At 50.7% G+C, this 16495-nt stretch overlaps 1 protein-coding gene and 1 non-coding gene across 2 annotated transcripts; both read right to left on the reverse strand.

The window, feature by feature from the left end:
• Positions 1 to 3447: 3447 nt before the first annotated feature.
• On the reverse strand, positions 3448 to 3532 carry LOC114012908 (small nucleolar RNA SNORD45). The gene has a single exon (XR_003555671.1). It is a non-coding gene; the product is annotated as a small nucleolar RNA SNORD45 (small nucleolar RNA).
• A 3202-nt stretch (positions 3533 to 6734) lies between these two features.
• On the reverse strand, positions 6735 to 13223 carry LOC129784631 (translation initiation factor IF-2-like). The gene is made up of 2 exons (XM_055806754.1): positions 12111 to 13223; positions 6735 to 9720 (listed from the first exon to the last, which is right to left on the reverse strand). Exon 1 carries the CDS (start codon positions 13188 to 13190, stop codon positions 12177 to 12179), a length of 1014 nt encoding a protein of 337 aa, XP_055662729.1. The 5' UTR covers positions 13191 to 13223; the 3' UTR covers positions 6735 to 9720; positions 12111 to 12176.
• Between the last annotated feature and the right edge of the window lie 3272 nt (positions 13224 to 16495).

Consider the following 16495-nt stretch of genomic DNA (forward strand, 5'->3'; position numbering starts at 1 on the left):
AGAGGGGAAATTCAAATCTCTTTTAGGACAATATTTGCTGGTATTGTCACCCATGACAATGAGTTGCTTATTATCTATCTTATTCAAACAAAAATCTGAAAATCCAACCGCCAGTATGACTGCTTTGTTTATATAGATTCAGGCCTTTTAATGAAAGTTTACTGTCTCCTGCAGGTAGCCGGAAATTTCCACTTTGCACCAGCAAAAAGTTTCCAACAGTCTCATGTACATGGTAAAGTATTGTATTTTCCTGCTTATTGTGACCTTTAGCTTCCAAGTGTTTCAGACCATTTCATTTGAACATCTTTGCATTGCTATCTGTGGTAACAGCAGCACTGCTTCAGCAGGGAGGACACTGGTGAAATTTTGTTAGAGATGTTTAGAACTACTGGGAACAAATAGAAAAGTGTTTCCTGAAGGTGCTGCCACATGGGTGTGGGAGAGCATGGAGGAGAATGTGTCTGGGCAGTCTCTCAGCCTCACTTGTTCTACAAAACTTTGCTTCCCTGCTGTAAAACAACCTCAGGTACGGTGTTCGGTCCAGGACCTGAATATCAGTATCTCTGGAAGGGAAGTTTTGGAGAAAAGCTCTTGAGAATTTCAAGGCAATTCAGAACTTTCAGAGTAAAATTTCAGTTGTGAAGGACTTCAACTTCCTCAAGTATATATAAATACACAGTGGCTGGAATGACAGTGGTAGTTTCCAGAATCATAGAATGGTTTGTGCTGGAAGGGACCTTTAAAGGTGCCCTAGTCCAGCCCTCCTGCAGGAAGCAGCCGGTGTTGGCGCACGCGCAGTGGCGCTACTGGCAAGGCTCAGGGCAGCGTGTGCGTAGAACTGGCCTGACGGCTCGGGGTGCGGCTGCTGGTTGGGTGCGTGCGTGACGCATTCGAGATTCGCACGTGCACAGTGGCGTTACTGGCACCCTAAGGGCAGCGCATGCGCGGAGGGGGCTCTAGCCCCGCATGCGCAAAGCAGCTCAGCGCAGAGGCGTGCAGCTTCGAGGCCCGCAAGGGCAGAACCGCGGCGTTGCCGAGCGAAGTGGAATTGAAACCGTGGAGGGGCGCAGCCACCCCGCACCCCCGCGGTCTCCAGGTGTGTGGGGGGGGGGGGCGGTTCTCGCTAGGGGCGGGGCCGTTGCAGCAGCGAGGACCCGCGGGCTGCGTTTGTCCCGGGGCTGCAGCGGCGCTGCAGTTCTGTACTCCCGTGTCGAGCGCGTGCTGGCAACGTGCTCGGGGTACGGCAGCAGCGGGCGCCGCAGCACCACCCTACAGGCAGTGCGGGATCGCGGTGCCGTTAATAACGGCCGGCAGCGCCGAGTGGGGAGGCGCCACCGCGCATGCGCGGCGCCAGGGCTGCAGCACCGACACGTGGCCGCCAGGTGGCGGCAGCGCTCCACCGACCCTGTGCTGAACACTGGCCGGGCGAGCGCTGCCCGGGATCTCGGCCCGGTTCACACCGCCCGGCCGCGGGAACTGCTCGCTGCGGCTGCAGAGTTCGCTTCGCTCTGCCCTTTGCCCACTCGCAGCCCGGGCATTAATACTTATTGCCTCCGTACCATAAAGCACCCACGTGGCTCAAACGGTTAAATCCTTTGCATCTGTCAGCTTTAACAGTCGGGTGCTTCTTTTTGTCTGTGCCCCCACCCCATTACTTAGGGAGAGACAGCAGCATGGGGAACCCATGGCACAAGGTGCAGGGGCGGGGGCTGGATGGTGGGGTCCTGCGGATAAGCCCCAGCGATTGGTGGTGTTAAAGGAGAAATTCACACAGATGTGGGTACCACTGGGCTTGCTTTAGTCACAACTCAGAGCTAGGCCACCATCCCACTGAGTGGCAGAGAACCAAGGGACACAGCACAGCTTATATACGCTTATCAGATTATTAGTCAAATGTCTGAAGTTTTTAGGAGTTTCTTTTGGCCCTGTCAGTTCTGCAAATCCATCACCTGACTCTGTCCCAGGTTATTCATCTCCTCGGTTCCAGGCTCCTCCTTGGATCTTGATCTTCTTTCTGCCTGCTTTAACTCACATGCTCCTTCAAGCGTGCTTAGTCTTTGAACAAGCAATTCCTATTCTTGTAGACAATTTTTTTCCAAGAACAGCTGTGTTTCTGAGAGCACCTGTGTGCACAAATTGATCATCTGTTGTTTCTCTGTTCTCCCACTGACTAACTGGACTGGGTTTTAAACCAGCCTTTGATTAGGGCTACACTAGGGACGAGGCCTGGTTCTGCCACTTAGTTGCTTCAGCACTTTACATTTATTAATTCAAAATACATTTAACAGACAATATGGAACAAAATGCTAAAACTCCAGGTCTTAGAACAAACAAAAAAACCCCCAAACCCTAAACAGTGCCTCTGAACTGTTTTCCTTTCCATCCAATGGGTGGAAACTTCCTCAGTAAATGACAAGTTTACATGACCACCCAAGTGATCTGTGCTTACTGATCAGGAAAGCAAACAATACCTTTTCAGCTGGCACATGTATCCAAATATATACCCAAAGAAGCTCCATTAGTGTAACTTGCAAAGAGCTCTGGGATCTTACAACCTTACCTGTACTGCCCCTCTAGGGAACTGCAGAGCTGTGGACTCTCAGACACACTGGGGCACAATGCTTGGCCTGCCTGAAATGTTCAGGAGGCTCTCGGATATCCAGGCGACCAGAAACTGTTCTGATTTTACAGCAAGGCTGACCACACTTGTGAGTTTTCTTTTGCGTGCTCACACCTGGAAGCTAAACCAGAACAGCTGCACACACAGCGGAACAATTGCTCAGCACACCTACACCAACAGAGCTCTCCTAAAGCACACCTGGAGTCATTCATACCCCAAGTCAACATCTACAGCGGAACCTGGCCACAAGCTTTGACACAATGTCATTTTGGGGTCAAACTGATGCACATCAAAAAATTAGTAGAGCACGTCTCCTTCTCTGCCACATCAGGTATTGCGCTCCTTCAGCTGAGCTGTAACTGTTACATTATTTCCCAAATGCAAAGCCAAAGAGAGAAAATACAACCACAGCACACTCCTTAAAAAGCAAATATGCACAGGCAACCGTTCCTTGTGTGTGACCAAGGGATGATGTGACCACGGCCCTTCAAACTTTCAGGAAGCCTACGTGGGACTAAACAGTGCTTGTGAACAAAGAACATGCCTGCTCGTTAAGACAGGCTGGTCAAGTTTACCACCAAAACTCTACATCAGCATTTGCCAACCCTGTCCAGCTTTGGGTCGCCAGAGCTGCACTCAGATCACTTGAAAGCATCTCCCAGTAGCGGCCAGCACTAAGCTCAGAACTGTACCTCCCTGACGCCTACATGGAGGAAAACTCAAACTGTGCCCCCTTCTCCTTAAGGTGCCTTAGAGCTTGTGGCAGGAATTTCATCCCACTGCTTGGAAAAGCTCCAAGGTTGCAGCTTAAGGGAACTGGAGTTCCCTGGGTCTCAGAGTAATTCCAGAGCTAAAGTGGTGACAGACATCAACCCTAGGTCAGACAATACATGCCAACACTCGTGACTGACCCAGGGTGGCAACCTCCTCCTGTCCTACCCAAAGGTTTCAAAGCCCACACACTGTCTTCATACTGCAGGAAGCTACCTTATTTATAATTCCTAACACCATTAACATGTTCCTTGAGACGGGACTACAGATACATTATGTAGACAACCAAGCCGCCGTTGGGAAGCACCAGAGCCTTATGGTGAGAAATTTATTCTACAACGGAGAGAGCTACAGTGAATAAATCAGATCGAGACGTGGTCCTTTTTCTTCAAGGGAAAAGCACGCACCAGATCAATGATTGTTGAACAGACAGGCAGAATTCTCAGAAAAAAGCAACCCCTAACTCTCAACAACAAAGAGAAAATTAATCCTCTTAATAAAAGCACAGCTGCACTGAAACAACACCTAACGTACTCACCTGTCCTCCTCCTAAATGAAGGTGTATAGGCAACATGTTTCCCTGGACATGATGTGCTCAGGGCACTAGGTTTTCTTACCCCATCCTTTCACAGTGTCACCTTTAAAAAACACCAAGAAAAGGTCAGTTGTGGTGTTGCCTTGGGAGATTCCCGTGCCTGGGGGAAGTCAGGAATTCTACAGTAGTAAGTGCCTGTCTGGACACAGACCTTCCTGAGGTGCCCCCTGCCTCCAGACATCTCCCTGGACCCTGAGCAGCACATACAGGTGCAGAGAGGAAAAGGCGTACAGGTGCAGGGAGGAAAAGAATGACAGGGAATAGACCAGAGAAACTAGGGGGAGACAGGCGAGCGGGGGCAGTGAGAAAACCTTAAAAGAGATGGATACACATAAGGACAGAGACGTAAAGGGAAAACCAGCCCTGGGCTGCAGGACAGAGATGGAGAATGAAAAGAAGGGGAGAAGGAGAGGGAGTAGGACAATGGAGGAGAGAGTAAAAGAAAAGGGAGCTGCAGAATGAGAGAGAAAGGCAGAAGGGAAGAGGGAGCAGGACAGAAGAACAGGATGGAGAGCTACAGGGAATCAAAACATGGGTTTGTATGGCAAGGTTTGGGGAGGAGGTGGAGGAAAAAGAGGAAGAAACAATGTGTGATCAACTGACCGCAGCTGCCGTTCCCGGTCCCCCTGCGCAGAGGAGAGTGGGAAATTGGGAGTAAATTAAGCCCGGTAGAAGTGAGAGCTGGAGGGAAGGTGTTTTGAAGATTTGCTGCTCATTTTCCTGCTCTGATTTGACTTCTGATAAATTGCACTCATTTCCCCAAGTTCAGCCTGTTTTGCCTATGAAGGTAATGGCAGAATGATCTCCCCATCCTTATGCCGACTTGCAAGCTTTTTGTTACATTTTCTCTGCCCTGTCCAGTAGAGAAGGGGGAGCAGTAAGAGCAGCTTCGGTCCAGCCCAGGTCACCCCATCACATACACACAGTATCACAGCAGCACAGGAAAAAGGTGGGGCCAGAGGAAGGGCGGGGGGGGGGCTGGGACGCACAAGAGGGGAGACAGGGTCCCGCGGACCCAGGACTCACCACAGCTCTCGCTTTTAGTACCGCTGTGAAAATGTGACAGTTCAGACGCGCCTTTCCCCCTCTCTCCGCCCTCCCTCCCGCAGAGCGCCGGCCGCTCGGCTCCCCCACCCCCGGCCACCCCCGGGTGTCTCACAGCTCTTCCTCGCAAGACGCGGCCTCCCGGACACGGCGCGTCGCTCCCTCGCGCACCGGGGGCCGCCCCAGGCTGTGGGTGACACACGGACCCCGCTGTGCACGCTGGCACCCGGCTGCTGCGGGCTGCGGGGCTGGTCCCCCCCCCCCCGCAGGGCCAGGCTCTCTGTGCCCGCAGCAGGAGGCAGCCGCTGCCCGCCTGCCCTCGGATTCCTTCTCCGCCTTTCCCCGGCCGGCCCAGCTCCTGCCCACAGCCGGGCCGTGCCCCCCGGTCCCCTCCCGCACCCGCGCCGCGGGGGGCGAGGCCGAGCAAGGGCAACCCCCCGCCAGCCCCAGGCGGCGCAGCCCGCGGCGGCCTCAGCGCGGCCCCCGGCAGAGGGACAGAAGCACAAGTGACCGTGACCGTCGCCGCTCGGCCCTGTCCGGAGCCGCTCCTGCCGCAGGACCTTCCCAAGCGGCAGCGGGGGGCCGGCTGGCCGCCGCCACGGCAGCGCCGGGGGCACCTGGGGCTGGGGCCCGGCTGCGGGGGCGATGCTGCGGCGGGGGCAGCGGCAGGCTCGGCGGGTCTGGCGAGCTGGGGAGGCGCCCGGCGCCGGCACCCGCGCCCGGGGGGCGGCTTCCTGCTTCCTCTCCTCCGTCCCCTCAGCCCCCGGCCATGGCTCGCCGCCAGCGGATCGGGAGCCTAACGCAGCGGGCGGCTGAAGCTTCCCCTGCCGCCCTCCCCCAGGCGGCCGGCGGGCAGGAGCTCGCCTCCTCCGCGCCCCTGGCGCGCCACGGCCCGCACCCGGCGCGCCGCCATGCTGCTCCTGCAGCGCGCGTGCGCCGGGCACGCACGCCGCGGCGCGGGGGCCAGCGCTGGCCGCGAGCGCCGGGATGCAGTTCTGCGCGCCGAGCGCCTGTCGGCACCGCGCTCGGGGGGCGGCAGCGGCGGCGCCGTACCGGGAGGGAGCAGCGGGCGCCGCAGCACCGCCCCGCAGGACGCGAGGGATCGCGGTGCCGTTAACGACGGCCGGCAGCGCCGTGGGGATGCGCCACCACGCATGCGCGGCGCCAGCGTTGCAGTACCGACTGTTGGCCGCCGGGTGGCAGCAAAACCGCGCGCTGCCGCCGGCTGCCGATGTGCCAGCACCGAGCTGGAAAAGGATGTTCAGTTGGGACACACCAAGACCCTTCTCCGTCTGATCACTGCCTGAAGGCTGTTAAAGAGCAATAGCCTGATCATCCATCCATCCATCCATCCATCCATTTACTGTGCGTGATTACTACAGTTACTATTATTGAAAGCACCCAGCCTTTTGCACAGGGCAAATACTGACTTTAAAAACTTTTTGTGGTTCCACAGAATTGCCTTTACTTTTGATATGTTGCCAGCTTCTTCAAAATGAGCCGCAAGAAACATTTTGCCTTCAAGGCCGAACCTCCTGCTCCCCCAGGATTTAAAGACAAAACTGTGCTTCACTATTTTCTAATGTTAAGTGGTAAAACACTTTCTCTAAGGGAACGAACTACTCTATCCCATTCATGGCAGGTTCCTTAGTATCCTGTTGTAATTTGCTTTAAATGTTTTCACACAAAAGACAGACATCAAAATGAGGTATTACTGGATTTAACCTTTATTATACACACTAACCTGGTGCCATGTAGGACCTGTTTTAAAGCATCAGAACATACAATTTTTGCACTCGATCTCAGGTATGCCCACACACAAAAAGCTATGAAAAGGTGCCATTAGGTAACGAATCTAGACAAGCAGTTATTGACTTCAAACCTTTGGTCCTTGGTACTTCCACTGGACATAGTCAGAGATGTCTTTTTCACATTATACTAGCTAGGCCCTCCCCAGAAACTCCTGCAAGCATACTACAGATGGGATTTAAAAGGTAGACATTAAAAACTAAAGAAAAACAGAAATAAAAAACCTAAACGCATTGCAAGATTAGGACAAACTGGATTTGCACAGAAACCACAGACCTTTTCATACAGTCACAAAGGTGTTTAGGTATTACTTCATCTTAGCACCAAAGGAAATAGGGCATCTAATTACCTTTGGGTCTATAAGCTTTTTCAGTTTTAAAACAAAACGAACAAAAAAATAGCCAGTCCTGTCCTGTTCTCCTCTCCAAGAAAAGACACAAAAGAAAGACACAGATAATCTTGTTCAAAGAATAGGAAAAGAGACATGTGATGTGCACAGCACTCAAGACACAATCTTTAGACAACCGCATACACACACCAAACACAACAAAACAACCCACACCAAAACAAAACGCCTATGTAAATCTGTCTAAATTAGTCTGGATTGCCCAAAAGCATATCTTCTTTGTGTCACACTACTGCCTGTATGTAAGCAGGCTGCCTCTCCCTGCTATAATGACATCTAATACCAGCAAAGAAACAGTGAAACATCTAGGAAACTACAGCATTTACCAGAAGCATTGCCAATACATTTAGGAAACTACTTAAGAAGAAGATTGCAAATAGCCATATATAGCAAATAGCAAATATATCCAGAAATCATACTTTGCACAAGGCTTGAACTTGCCAGCCCAGGGAATGGATCATGTACTCGTTGACTGTGAAGCCCGTTTCCAGAACATGAATTCTCATGTTTTTACTCAATATATCACTGCCTATGAAATACAGTGCATCACAGTAAACCTGATTTGGGGGCATAAGTCTGGAGTAAGAATGAATCATAGAATCAAAGAATAGTTTGGGTTGGAAGAGGCCAAAGATCATCTAGACCAACCACCCTCTTATGTCAGGAACACCTTTCACTGGATGAGGTTGCTCAAAGCCTGTCCAACCTGACCTTGGACACTTCCAGTGATGGGGCACCCACAGCTTCTCTGGGCAGCCTGTTCCAGTGTCTCACCACTCCCATTGTAAAAAATTTCTTTGTTTGCATCCAACCTAATTATACCCTCCCTATAGTTCAGAGCTGTTGCCTTTTGTCCTGTCACTATAGACCCTGGTAAAGTCTCTCCCTGTCTTTTCTTATAAGCCCCCTTTCAATATAGAAATTGAAAGGCTGCCATAAAGTCTTCCTGAAGCCTTCTCTTCTCCCAGCTGAACAACCCCAAGTTTCTCAGCCTGTCCTCACAGGAGAGGTGCTCCAGCCCTCTGATCATATTTGTGGCCCTCCTCTGGACCTGCTCCAGCAGGTCCATGTCTCTCTTGTATTGGGGACCCCAGAGCTGGATGCAGTACTCCAGATGGGCTCTCGTGGGAGTGGAGTAGAAGGGGAGAATCACCTCCCTCAACCTGCTGGCCACGCTTCTTTTGATTCAGCCCAGGATATGGTTGGCTTTCTGGGCTGCAAGAGCACATTGCTGGCTCACATCAGGTTTTTCATCTGCTAGTATCCCACAGGGCTGCTCTCAATCCATTCATCCTCCAGCCTGTATTGATACTGGTGATTGCCCTGACCCAGGTGCAGGACCTTGCACTTGGCCTGTTGAACTTCATGAGGTTCACATGGGCCCACTCCACAAGCCTGTGAAGGTCCTGCTGGGTGGCATCCCTCCCCTCTAGAGAATCGACTGCACCACGCAGCTTGGTGTCGTCTGCAAACTTGCTGAAGGTGCACTCGATCCCACTACCTGTGTCACTGAAGAAGACATTAAATAGTACTGGTCCCAGCACATACCCTTGAGGGACACCACTCATTCCTGGCTTCCGCTTGGACATCGAGACATTGACTGTAAGTCTTTGGATGCAAGCAATCAGCCAATTTCTTATGCAGCTAACAGTCCATCCATCAAACCCATCTCTCTCCCATTTAGCAGCAAGAATGTTGTGGGGGACCGTATCAAAGGCCTTACAGAAGTCCAGGTAGATGGCATCCACAGCTCTTCTGTTGTTCACTGATGCAGTCACTCCATCATAGAAGGCCACTAGATTAGTCAGGCATGATTTGCCCTTGGTGAAGCCATGTTGGCTTCCTCTAATCACCTGTCTTCCATAGGTTTTGCCACGTCTTCCAGGAGGATCTGTTCCATGATCTTACCAGGCACAAAGGTGAGGATGGCTGGTCAGTAGATCACAGGGTCCTCCTTTTCATGCTTTTTATAAATGGGTGTGATGTTTCCCTTTTTCCAGTCATTAGGGTCTTTGGCTGACTCCCATGACTTTTCAAATATGATGGGGAGTGGCTTGGCAACTACATCAGCCAATTCTCTCAGGATCCTGGAAAGCATCTCATTAGGTCCCATGGACTTGAGTATGTTCAGGTTCCTCAGGTGGTCCCAAACCTGATCTTCACTTGCGATGGGAGGGACTTCATTCCCCCAGTCCCTGTGTGGAGGTTCAGAGGCTTGAGAGATGTGGGAAGAGAGATTGCCATTAAAAACTGAGGCAAAAATATTACCTCAGCCTTCTCCATGATGGCTGCCACTAGTTCTCCTGTCTTAATTATTGGGGTGGGGTGGGTGTGGGGTGTGCATTTTCCTTCATCTTCCTTTTCTGCCCAACACACTTGTAGAAGCCCTTCTTATTCTTTGAATCCTTTGCCAAATTCAGCTCCAGCTGTGCCTTGACTTTCCTGATCCCATCTCTACACATCCAGGCAGCATCCCTATCTTGAAAGAAAAGTATACATTGAAGACAAGTGTGAGGTTACAGGCCATTTGGAATTCAGCTATCCAGACATTCTAGATTTACTGCCTATTTAAGTTGCAAGAATGACATGCATATTCAAGAAAGCACAACTGCCCTGACCTATAGATTTCTGGTGTTCAACCACTGCAGTTACACTGCTGGCATTCATACTATGAAGTAATGTCAAAACAGCATGGCAAAGCAGGACATAATTCTGAAACTGGATATGAAGAGCCATCTTCCAGTTGTGAGCTGAAGTACACCATTCTCGCTAATCAGAGATTATAGAGACCTGCAGCTGTACAGTGTCTTCCATACCACACAAAGAAATCAGATATCTAGTAAATACCAGGCTTGCAATGTCCAAGTAGCTATTTGAATGTAGAACTTCAAACAAACGCCTATGATGTACCACATATCTAGTGTATTCTTAGCTTTACTGGCTAACAATTCTTTTGTGTGGATCTTGTGCTTCATGTTGTTTATTTGGCAGTTGAGAGACACTGTATGAGGAAGCAAAGAAAGCAAGAAAATCAAAATTAAATTAACCAGATTTGAGATCTGTCTTACAGGATTTCTTGATCGATTCCCTGCCCCCTAACCAGCTTTTGAAATGCACATTTCCAAATACATGTAGTTCTGTGATCACTTGTATACTGGAAAGGCTAATAATAAATGGCACACGTTAAACAGGCATGAAATTGTACACATAAGCCTCAGAACTGTATAAACTGAAGACAAAATCAGAAGCCCTGTGTTAAAGGTTTCCTAAGCTCTTTGTTTCCCTCAGAAGCTGGAAACTTTTTGAATGCCAACTATAATGTCAGCTATTCCAGCTGACATTCTCTTATAAGGTCCCAAGCACTGCTTCAACTCAACAGTTATGAATGAATGACCTGTGTGTGAACGACTACCTGTACAGATGTATCTCAGTCATACACATGCAGACAGACCGTTGAAGGGTTAAAATGAATGACGTTCTGAAATTCTCGGCTTCCCCAACCCTCCTTCCCTAGCCCCTTCCCCAGTGTCTGGGTGAGATGAAGCTGTTCTGTTGATCATGACTGTTCATCCTCCAGAGGCAGATGCTGGAGTGAAAGGACAAAGCCAGCAACTGCAGCCTCCTACTAAGCAGCATTCAGCCTTTCTGCACTTACACAGCTGCAAATTCACTTTTGCCTGCTCAGGGCTTGAGTTGGGGCAGGCACATAACAATAAAATGTTCATTCAAAGGCAGAGGCCTTCTGTCTATGTTCATTATTAATCCACCTGCTCTTACTAATACTAGATGTCTATAATTTTATAATACAACATTTATAGAATAATACAATACAGCTGCCAAAAATGTTACTATTTGGCATAGAATATAACTAAGAAATTCCAACATCTCACAGCCCTGCTAGCTCCTGTTTGTGACACCTGATGTTAGGGCCAAGGCAAGGGACCAGCTCAAGCCACAGCTCCCTCCTTTGATTTTTAGAGATGGGATTTCTTTTGGGCTTGCTGTGAGCTGGACAGGAAGTCAGTCTAAAAATCCACCTTCTCAAGCTGATGCAGGAGCTGTCCACCTTCTTGGCCAATCCACAGCTGAGCCCATACTTTGGCACCCCTGTAGATGGAGAACTGAGAAACATGGAGCCAATTGTAAGTACCATCACCCTCATCCCATTGGTGTGTTATTGCGCTTATACTGGTAACAAATTAGGGGCCCCTCCATTTAGGTTCTAAGACGTGTTTCTTTTTACCCAGGCTCAAAGACATTACTTGGCCTCAGTATCACCATACATCTATATAAATTTGATTCTCATTTTTCTTTTTTTCTTGCTTCTTTTAGTGCTTCTTCCACCTAAGCCTGAATTTCTTCTTTAGTCTCTTGTAATGTTTTTCCCATTCCCACTGATCACCTTCAGGACCCTTAGGGTCTTATGTATGGGGCATGGGCTGTCCAAATGAACATGACACGAATGTAAACTGGTGCACGAGTTGTTGCTGTTTCTTAAAGCTGCTAATATTGCTGGTAGTTTTTCAGTCCATTGCTTTGGATATTGCCCCATTATCTTCCTGAGTTTATTTTTAATAGTCTGATTCCTTCTCTTTACCGCTCCAGAGTGCTGTGGGTGGCAGGATCTATGCAGCCTTTCTTTAATACCCTGTTTACTTAGGAAGGCTGGAGTCACTTCACTTAGCAGATCTTCTCCTCCTTTTCTCTCTCTAATTTCCTTAGCCTTTTTTTTTTTTACACTTCAAGCTGATGTGTTTCTTTTAGTGGGGAGTCTTCAACCCATCCCCAAAGGATTCATGTGATGATAAGCAGAGACTATTTCCTTAATTCAGAGCAGTTTATATAATCCGTTTGCAGTTATTTACCAAGGTCTGCAGCTTCCCTGATGCAAGAGACGGGAGCTCAGTTTTATTAGCTGGGTTCAGGATTCACTACAGCAGCGAAAACGAGATGGCAGGAAGCTCCTCGCAGCCGCCCAGGGCTCTGCCTCCACACGGCGCCCCCCTCCAGCAGACGCCGACGACTGCGGGCCGCTCCCGCGGACCCTCGGGCCAGGCCGCCCGCCCGCCCTCGCGGGAGCCCCCCACCACCCCGCCCTGCACCCTGCCCTCCGCGGCGGCCCCGCGCCCCGCAGCTCCGGCCCGCGCTCGCAGCTCCCCGGCGCGCAGCCCGGCCCCCGCACAGGGCAGTCTCGCCTCCCGCCGGGGCGGCCCGGGGGCACCGCGCCGAACCCCGCTCCCGCCCCTGCCTCTGCCTGGCGCCCGCCCCACGGCGCCGAGGGGGAGCGCACGCAGCGGCCCTGGCTGGGGAGCGGCCGCCCGAGCAGCCCCTCGCCTCCCGCGCCCGCGGTGCCGACGGCCGCGGCGGGCAGGGAGCGCCCGAGGCCCGCGGCCAGCCGGGGGCGGGGGGGCGCGGCGGCCCCAGCGCCGGCGAGGCGCACCCTGCCGGTCGCCGGCGGGCCCTGCTCCCTGCTCGCGCCCGGCGGTCGGGCGGCAGCGGCGGCGCAGGCCGCGACCCCCCAGCGCCCCGGCGGCAGCGAGCGGTGGCGGCGGGATGGGGGGGCTGGGCCGGCAAGGCCGGCCGGCCGCCGCCCGGTGCGCGACCACCGGAGCGGCCGGCGACCAGGGACAGCGGCCGTACCCGTCCGCAAGACGCTGCGAGGGATGGGCACAGCGCGGGAGCCGGGTGGCCCGAAACGTGCTGCGGTGGAGAAGGGGGCGCAGAAGAGGTGGCGGGGGGCTCTGTGCCCACGACACGGCAGGCGCGGGCTCTCTTCTGGGACGCCACGGCCGCCGCCCCCGGTCCCCGGCTGGCAGCGCGGGTGCTAACGTGCTGCGGCGGAGAACGTGGGGCCGTCGGGGCAGCGCGTAGATGCTGCGGGAGAGCAGATCCAAGAGCCCTGAGCAAAACAGGAAAGGGAGGACGTTTAGTCGAAACCTTTGCATTTGTATTTTTTTTTCTACCGCAGAGCGAAGTGGTTCTTTTTTCCCTTCCCCGCTCCCCCCCCCGTCTGCTTCCCGACTGTTTGTCAGCAGATGTGCGCTGCAGAGGAAGCTGCTCTGCAGGGGCTGTGCCTCCAGCGGAAACGGCTGCAGCCGAAGGGCCCTGCCGGAGCGCATCGGCACGCCTGCAGTAAGATGGGTCACTGCCTGGTGGGCGGTTTCAAAGTCAGGTAGAGCAGGAACTGAGGGGGAGGGAAGCCGGTCTCATGCCGAGGTCTCTTTGCAGCAGGTTCTGGACTGAGAGGAGCTGGGGGTGGGTGGAGATGGACATGGCCAGGATAAAGCAAGAGGCCGTATTGATGAAGTCATACCCAGCTTCTTCAGTTAGTAAACAGTGTAAGTGGGAAAACGGGAAATCAAACACATGCAGAAATTGGATCTGGTGAAAGTTTTTTTCCTCATGTATTTCAGCTTCTTGGGAGATCCTTACATCAAGTGCTACACTTAACGTAGAAAGGGAGGACAAGCTGTAAGGATTGTTTGGGCACTTAATGGTGTCAGCTACCCTCACCTAGTGAGTTCTGGTTAGGAGCCTCCTGGACGTGCTGGGGATTTGAAGGGAAGCCAAGACATTTCCATTCACTCAGGAAAACCCACTGGTTCGATCATACTCTGGGTTGAGGTTTGCAACCACACCTTATAGATTCAGCCACACCATGGGCAACCATCCCCTTGAAGCCTGCACTACTTGGAAACCTTTACTTTCTTTGGTGTCAATGGCGAACATAAGATCTTTACCACACTGAGGTCTTTCCGTTGCTGATCTGAGGGATCTGCAAGGAAGACTTTCCAAGGCTGATCGGAGCTCAAGACTGAAACTCAGAAGAGCTGAGCTATTAAATAGTAGCTGCTGGTCTCAATCTACCATGGAAAGCTTTTCCTTCTCTAAGCCTCTCTGACAGGCAAACATCGCTCTGCTTCTCCACATTTCAGATTAGGGTAAAAATATGGTTGGGATTTTGTTGACAATTTGCAGAGCAGCTTACAGAGAGGGCATTCCAGCATTCCCCAAGACTGGGATGCATTGGAGCAGGCTGTTGAATCCACTAACACACAGCCTTATTTGCAGTCTGTCATAGTTCACGTGACTGCAAGGTGCTGGTTAGGTGTGGGCAAAGCATGAGGAACACCTCCTAGAGGCTTTGCTTTGTATAGAGACAGGCTCAGTCTGTGAATGGTTACGCTTTCCAACATTTCTGCATTTGCTTGTACAGCTTTGATAATCTTCAATACCTTGTATCCAAAGCATGTGTGTTTTAAGGACAAGATCCTTAGAGGAAATGAGAGCTCGTGCTTCTGGGGGCCAGCAGTGTGTATAACTGCTGTTTGGGTAGCTAGAACATGGTTTCCAACAGCTAAAACAGAGTTTAAATCTGAACCTAAATCTTTGAGTCTTCAAGAATCTTCCCTTTATTCAGTGGCTGAATCACAAGGGGTGTGAGCCGAGTCATCAAAAGAAAACCAAGATAAAGCAGTACATTAAATGACAGGTCAGACTCAAGGCATTAAAGGTAAAACCAGCAGCAGTAAGGGAAAGGCAGCGTGATCCAATGATTAGTTGACCAGTGGGTGGCTAAGTCTTATGAGGGCAGCTGGGACTTCCTGGAAGTGTTGGACTTCCCATGCTTACTCTATGCTCACAATAGAAATCTGCATGCTCTGAAAACATGGAAGTCCGGCTGAGTCCATAACAGAATCCTGCACTTTGGAAAACCTTGAACAAAATGAAAGATGAAGAAATCCCTTCAAATTCACCAAAAAAAAAATAATTCTCTGGAAAAGCAGTAGCTGCCAGGCAATAGGACAATATAAGAGAATCCTCTGTTTCCATACATGCTTTCCCATCATGATAGCAAATGCAAACTCTTTGGTCCCATGAAGTGCATTTAGGACACCTAAAGGGTTAATCAGGGCCGGTATATAGGAATCACTTAGTAACAACAAAAAGCCCTAACCCTGCAGCACATATTACTCCTTTAGTGATGGCATGAGCATTCTGCATTTTTACAGGAACTTTGCTCTACCAGTGACTTAACAGTTACTCATTTTTCTGGTATTCTTTGTGCTGATAATTCTCTGTGAGGCTGGAGTGAGGACATTCAGTGTTCACACACACAATAGCAGAAGGGCTGCCTCTTCCACACATCAAGCTTGCTGCTTTTGGACCGGATGTGGAGACCACTGTGGCCTGGAACCTGTGGCCTTGCGCTAGATTGATAGTAAGGAAAGTTAAACTTTCACTGTGGAGCTCAAGTTTGCCCGAAGGGACACTTAGGTTTCTGTCAAACTATGGTATTTGAAACAGCACCACTGGCAGGAGCTGCTTAAGAAATTGCAGTGCTTGGCTCATGTGTACACTTTTCTCTCAGCATCAGACATTTCCATGTGCACAGTGCTCTGGGCCAGATAGTTTACTCATTCCTTACTTCAAGCAACCTTTGGTTTTGATTTCAGCGGATGTTTTCCTGAGGAGGGACAGCAGAGATAAGGGGATACTTTTTCTGGTGGATGAGTTACACCAGTATTGTTATACCAGAGGATGTTTTTCACTTTCTTCCAAAGCACTCAGTAGTTGGAGGCATTACAAAATAGATGGCCTGGGAAATTTGTCTGAGTGTTCCAATTCTTGTATCTTAATGAATTTAACGTTGAAGAATTACCAGTATCTGCCCATACTGTTAAACTAAGTCTTTTAAGCTCCTGCAGGACAGACTTTTAACCAAAATGTTCACATAGGATGGATCAACTTCTAAATGTCTTCACAATGGATTTGGGATGCCATGGCTAGCTCTAAACAAAGCTTTTCTCATTGAGGAGTGACGGGTAAGGAGAGGCTGTATAGTGAAAGAATCAGCAAATTTGGTAAACAAACAAGGGGTGTGAGGGAGATGGGAACAGATTTGTATCCACCTTGTGATGAAGATGTGTTGAATCAAGGTTTTGTGGTGAAGAAAGGTGAGAGATTGGAGATCCTATTTAAACCTGTATCAAAATTGATACATTTTAGTTGTTGGTCGGATGGCCAAAGCAGAGATGGGTGACACAAATCAGCCCCAATTGGACAAGATCAGAATCATTATAATGATGTAGATATGGAAGACTATCTTGATGTAAACAAGGCCAGAGCAGCACTTACTGTCCTCCTATCTGATCAAGGCTAGTGTGGGATATTTCAGAAATACAAAATCCCAACCACATTCTCAGGGACAGGCAGTGAGTCAGGAATATGAAAGCCCAGCAGACATTTT

Source organism: Falco peregrinus, chromosome 5, assembly GCF_023634155.1.
Source record: "Falco peregrinus isolate bFalPer1 chromosome 5, bFalPer1.pri, whole genome shotgun sequence".
NCBI classification, from domain to species: Eukaryota; Metazoa; Chordata; class Aves; order Falconiformes; family Falconidae; genus Falco; species Falco peregrinus.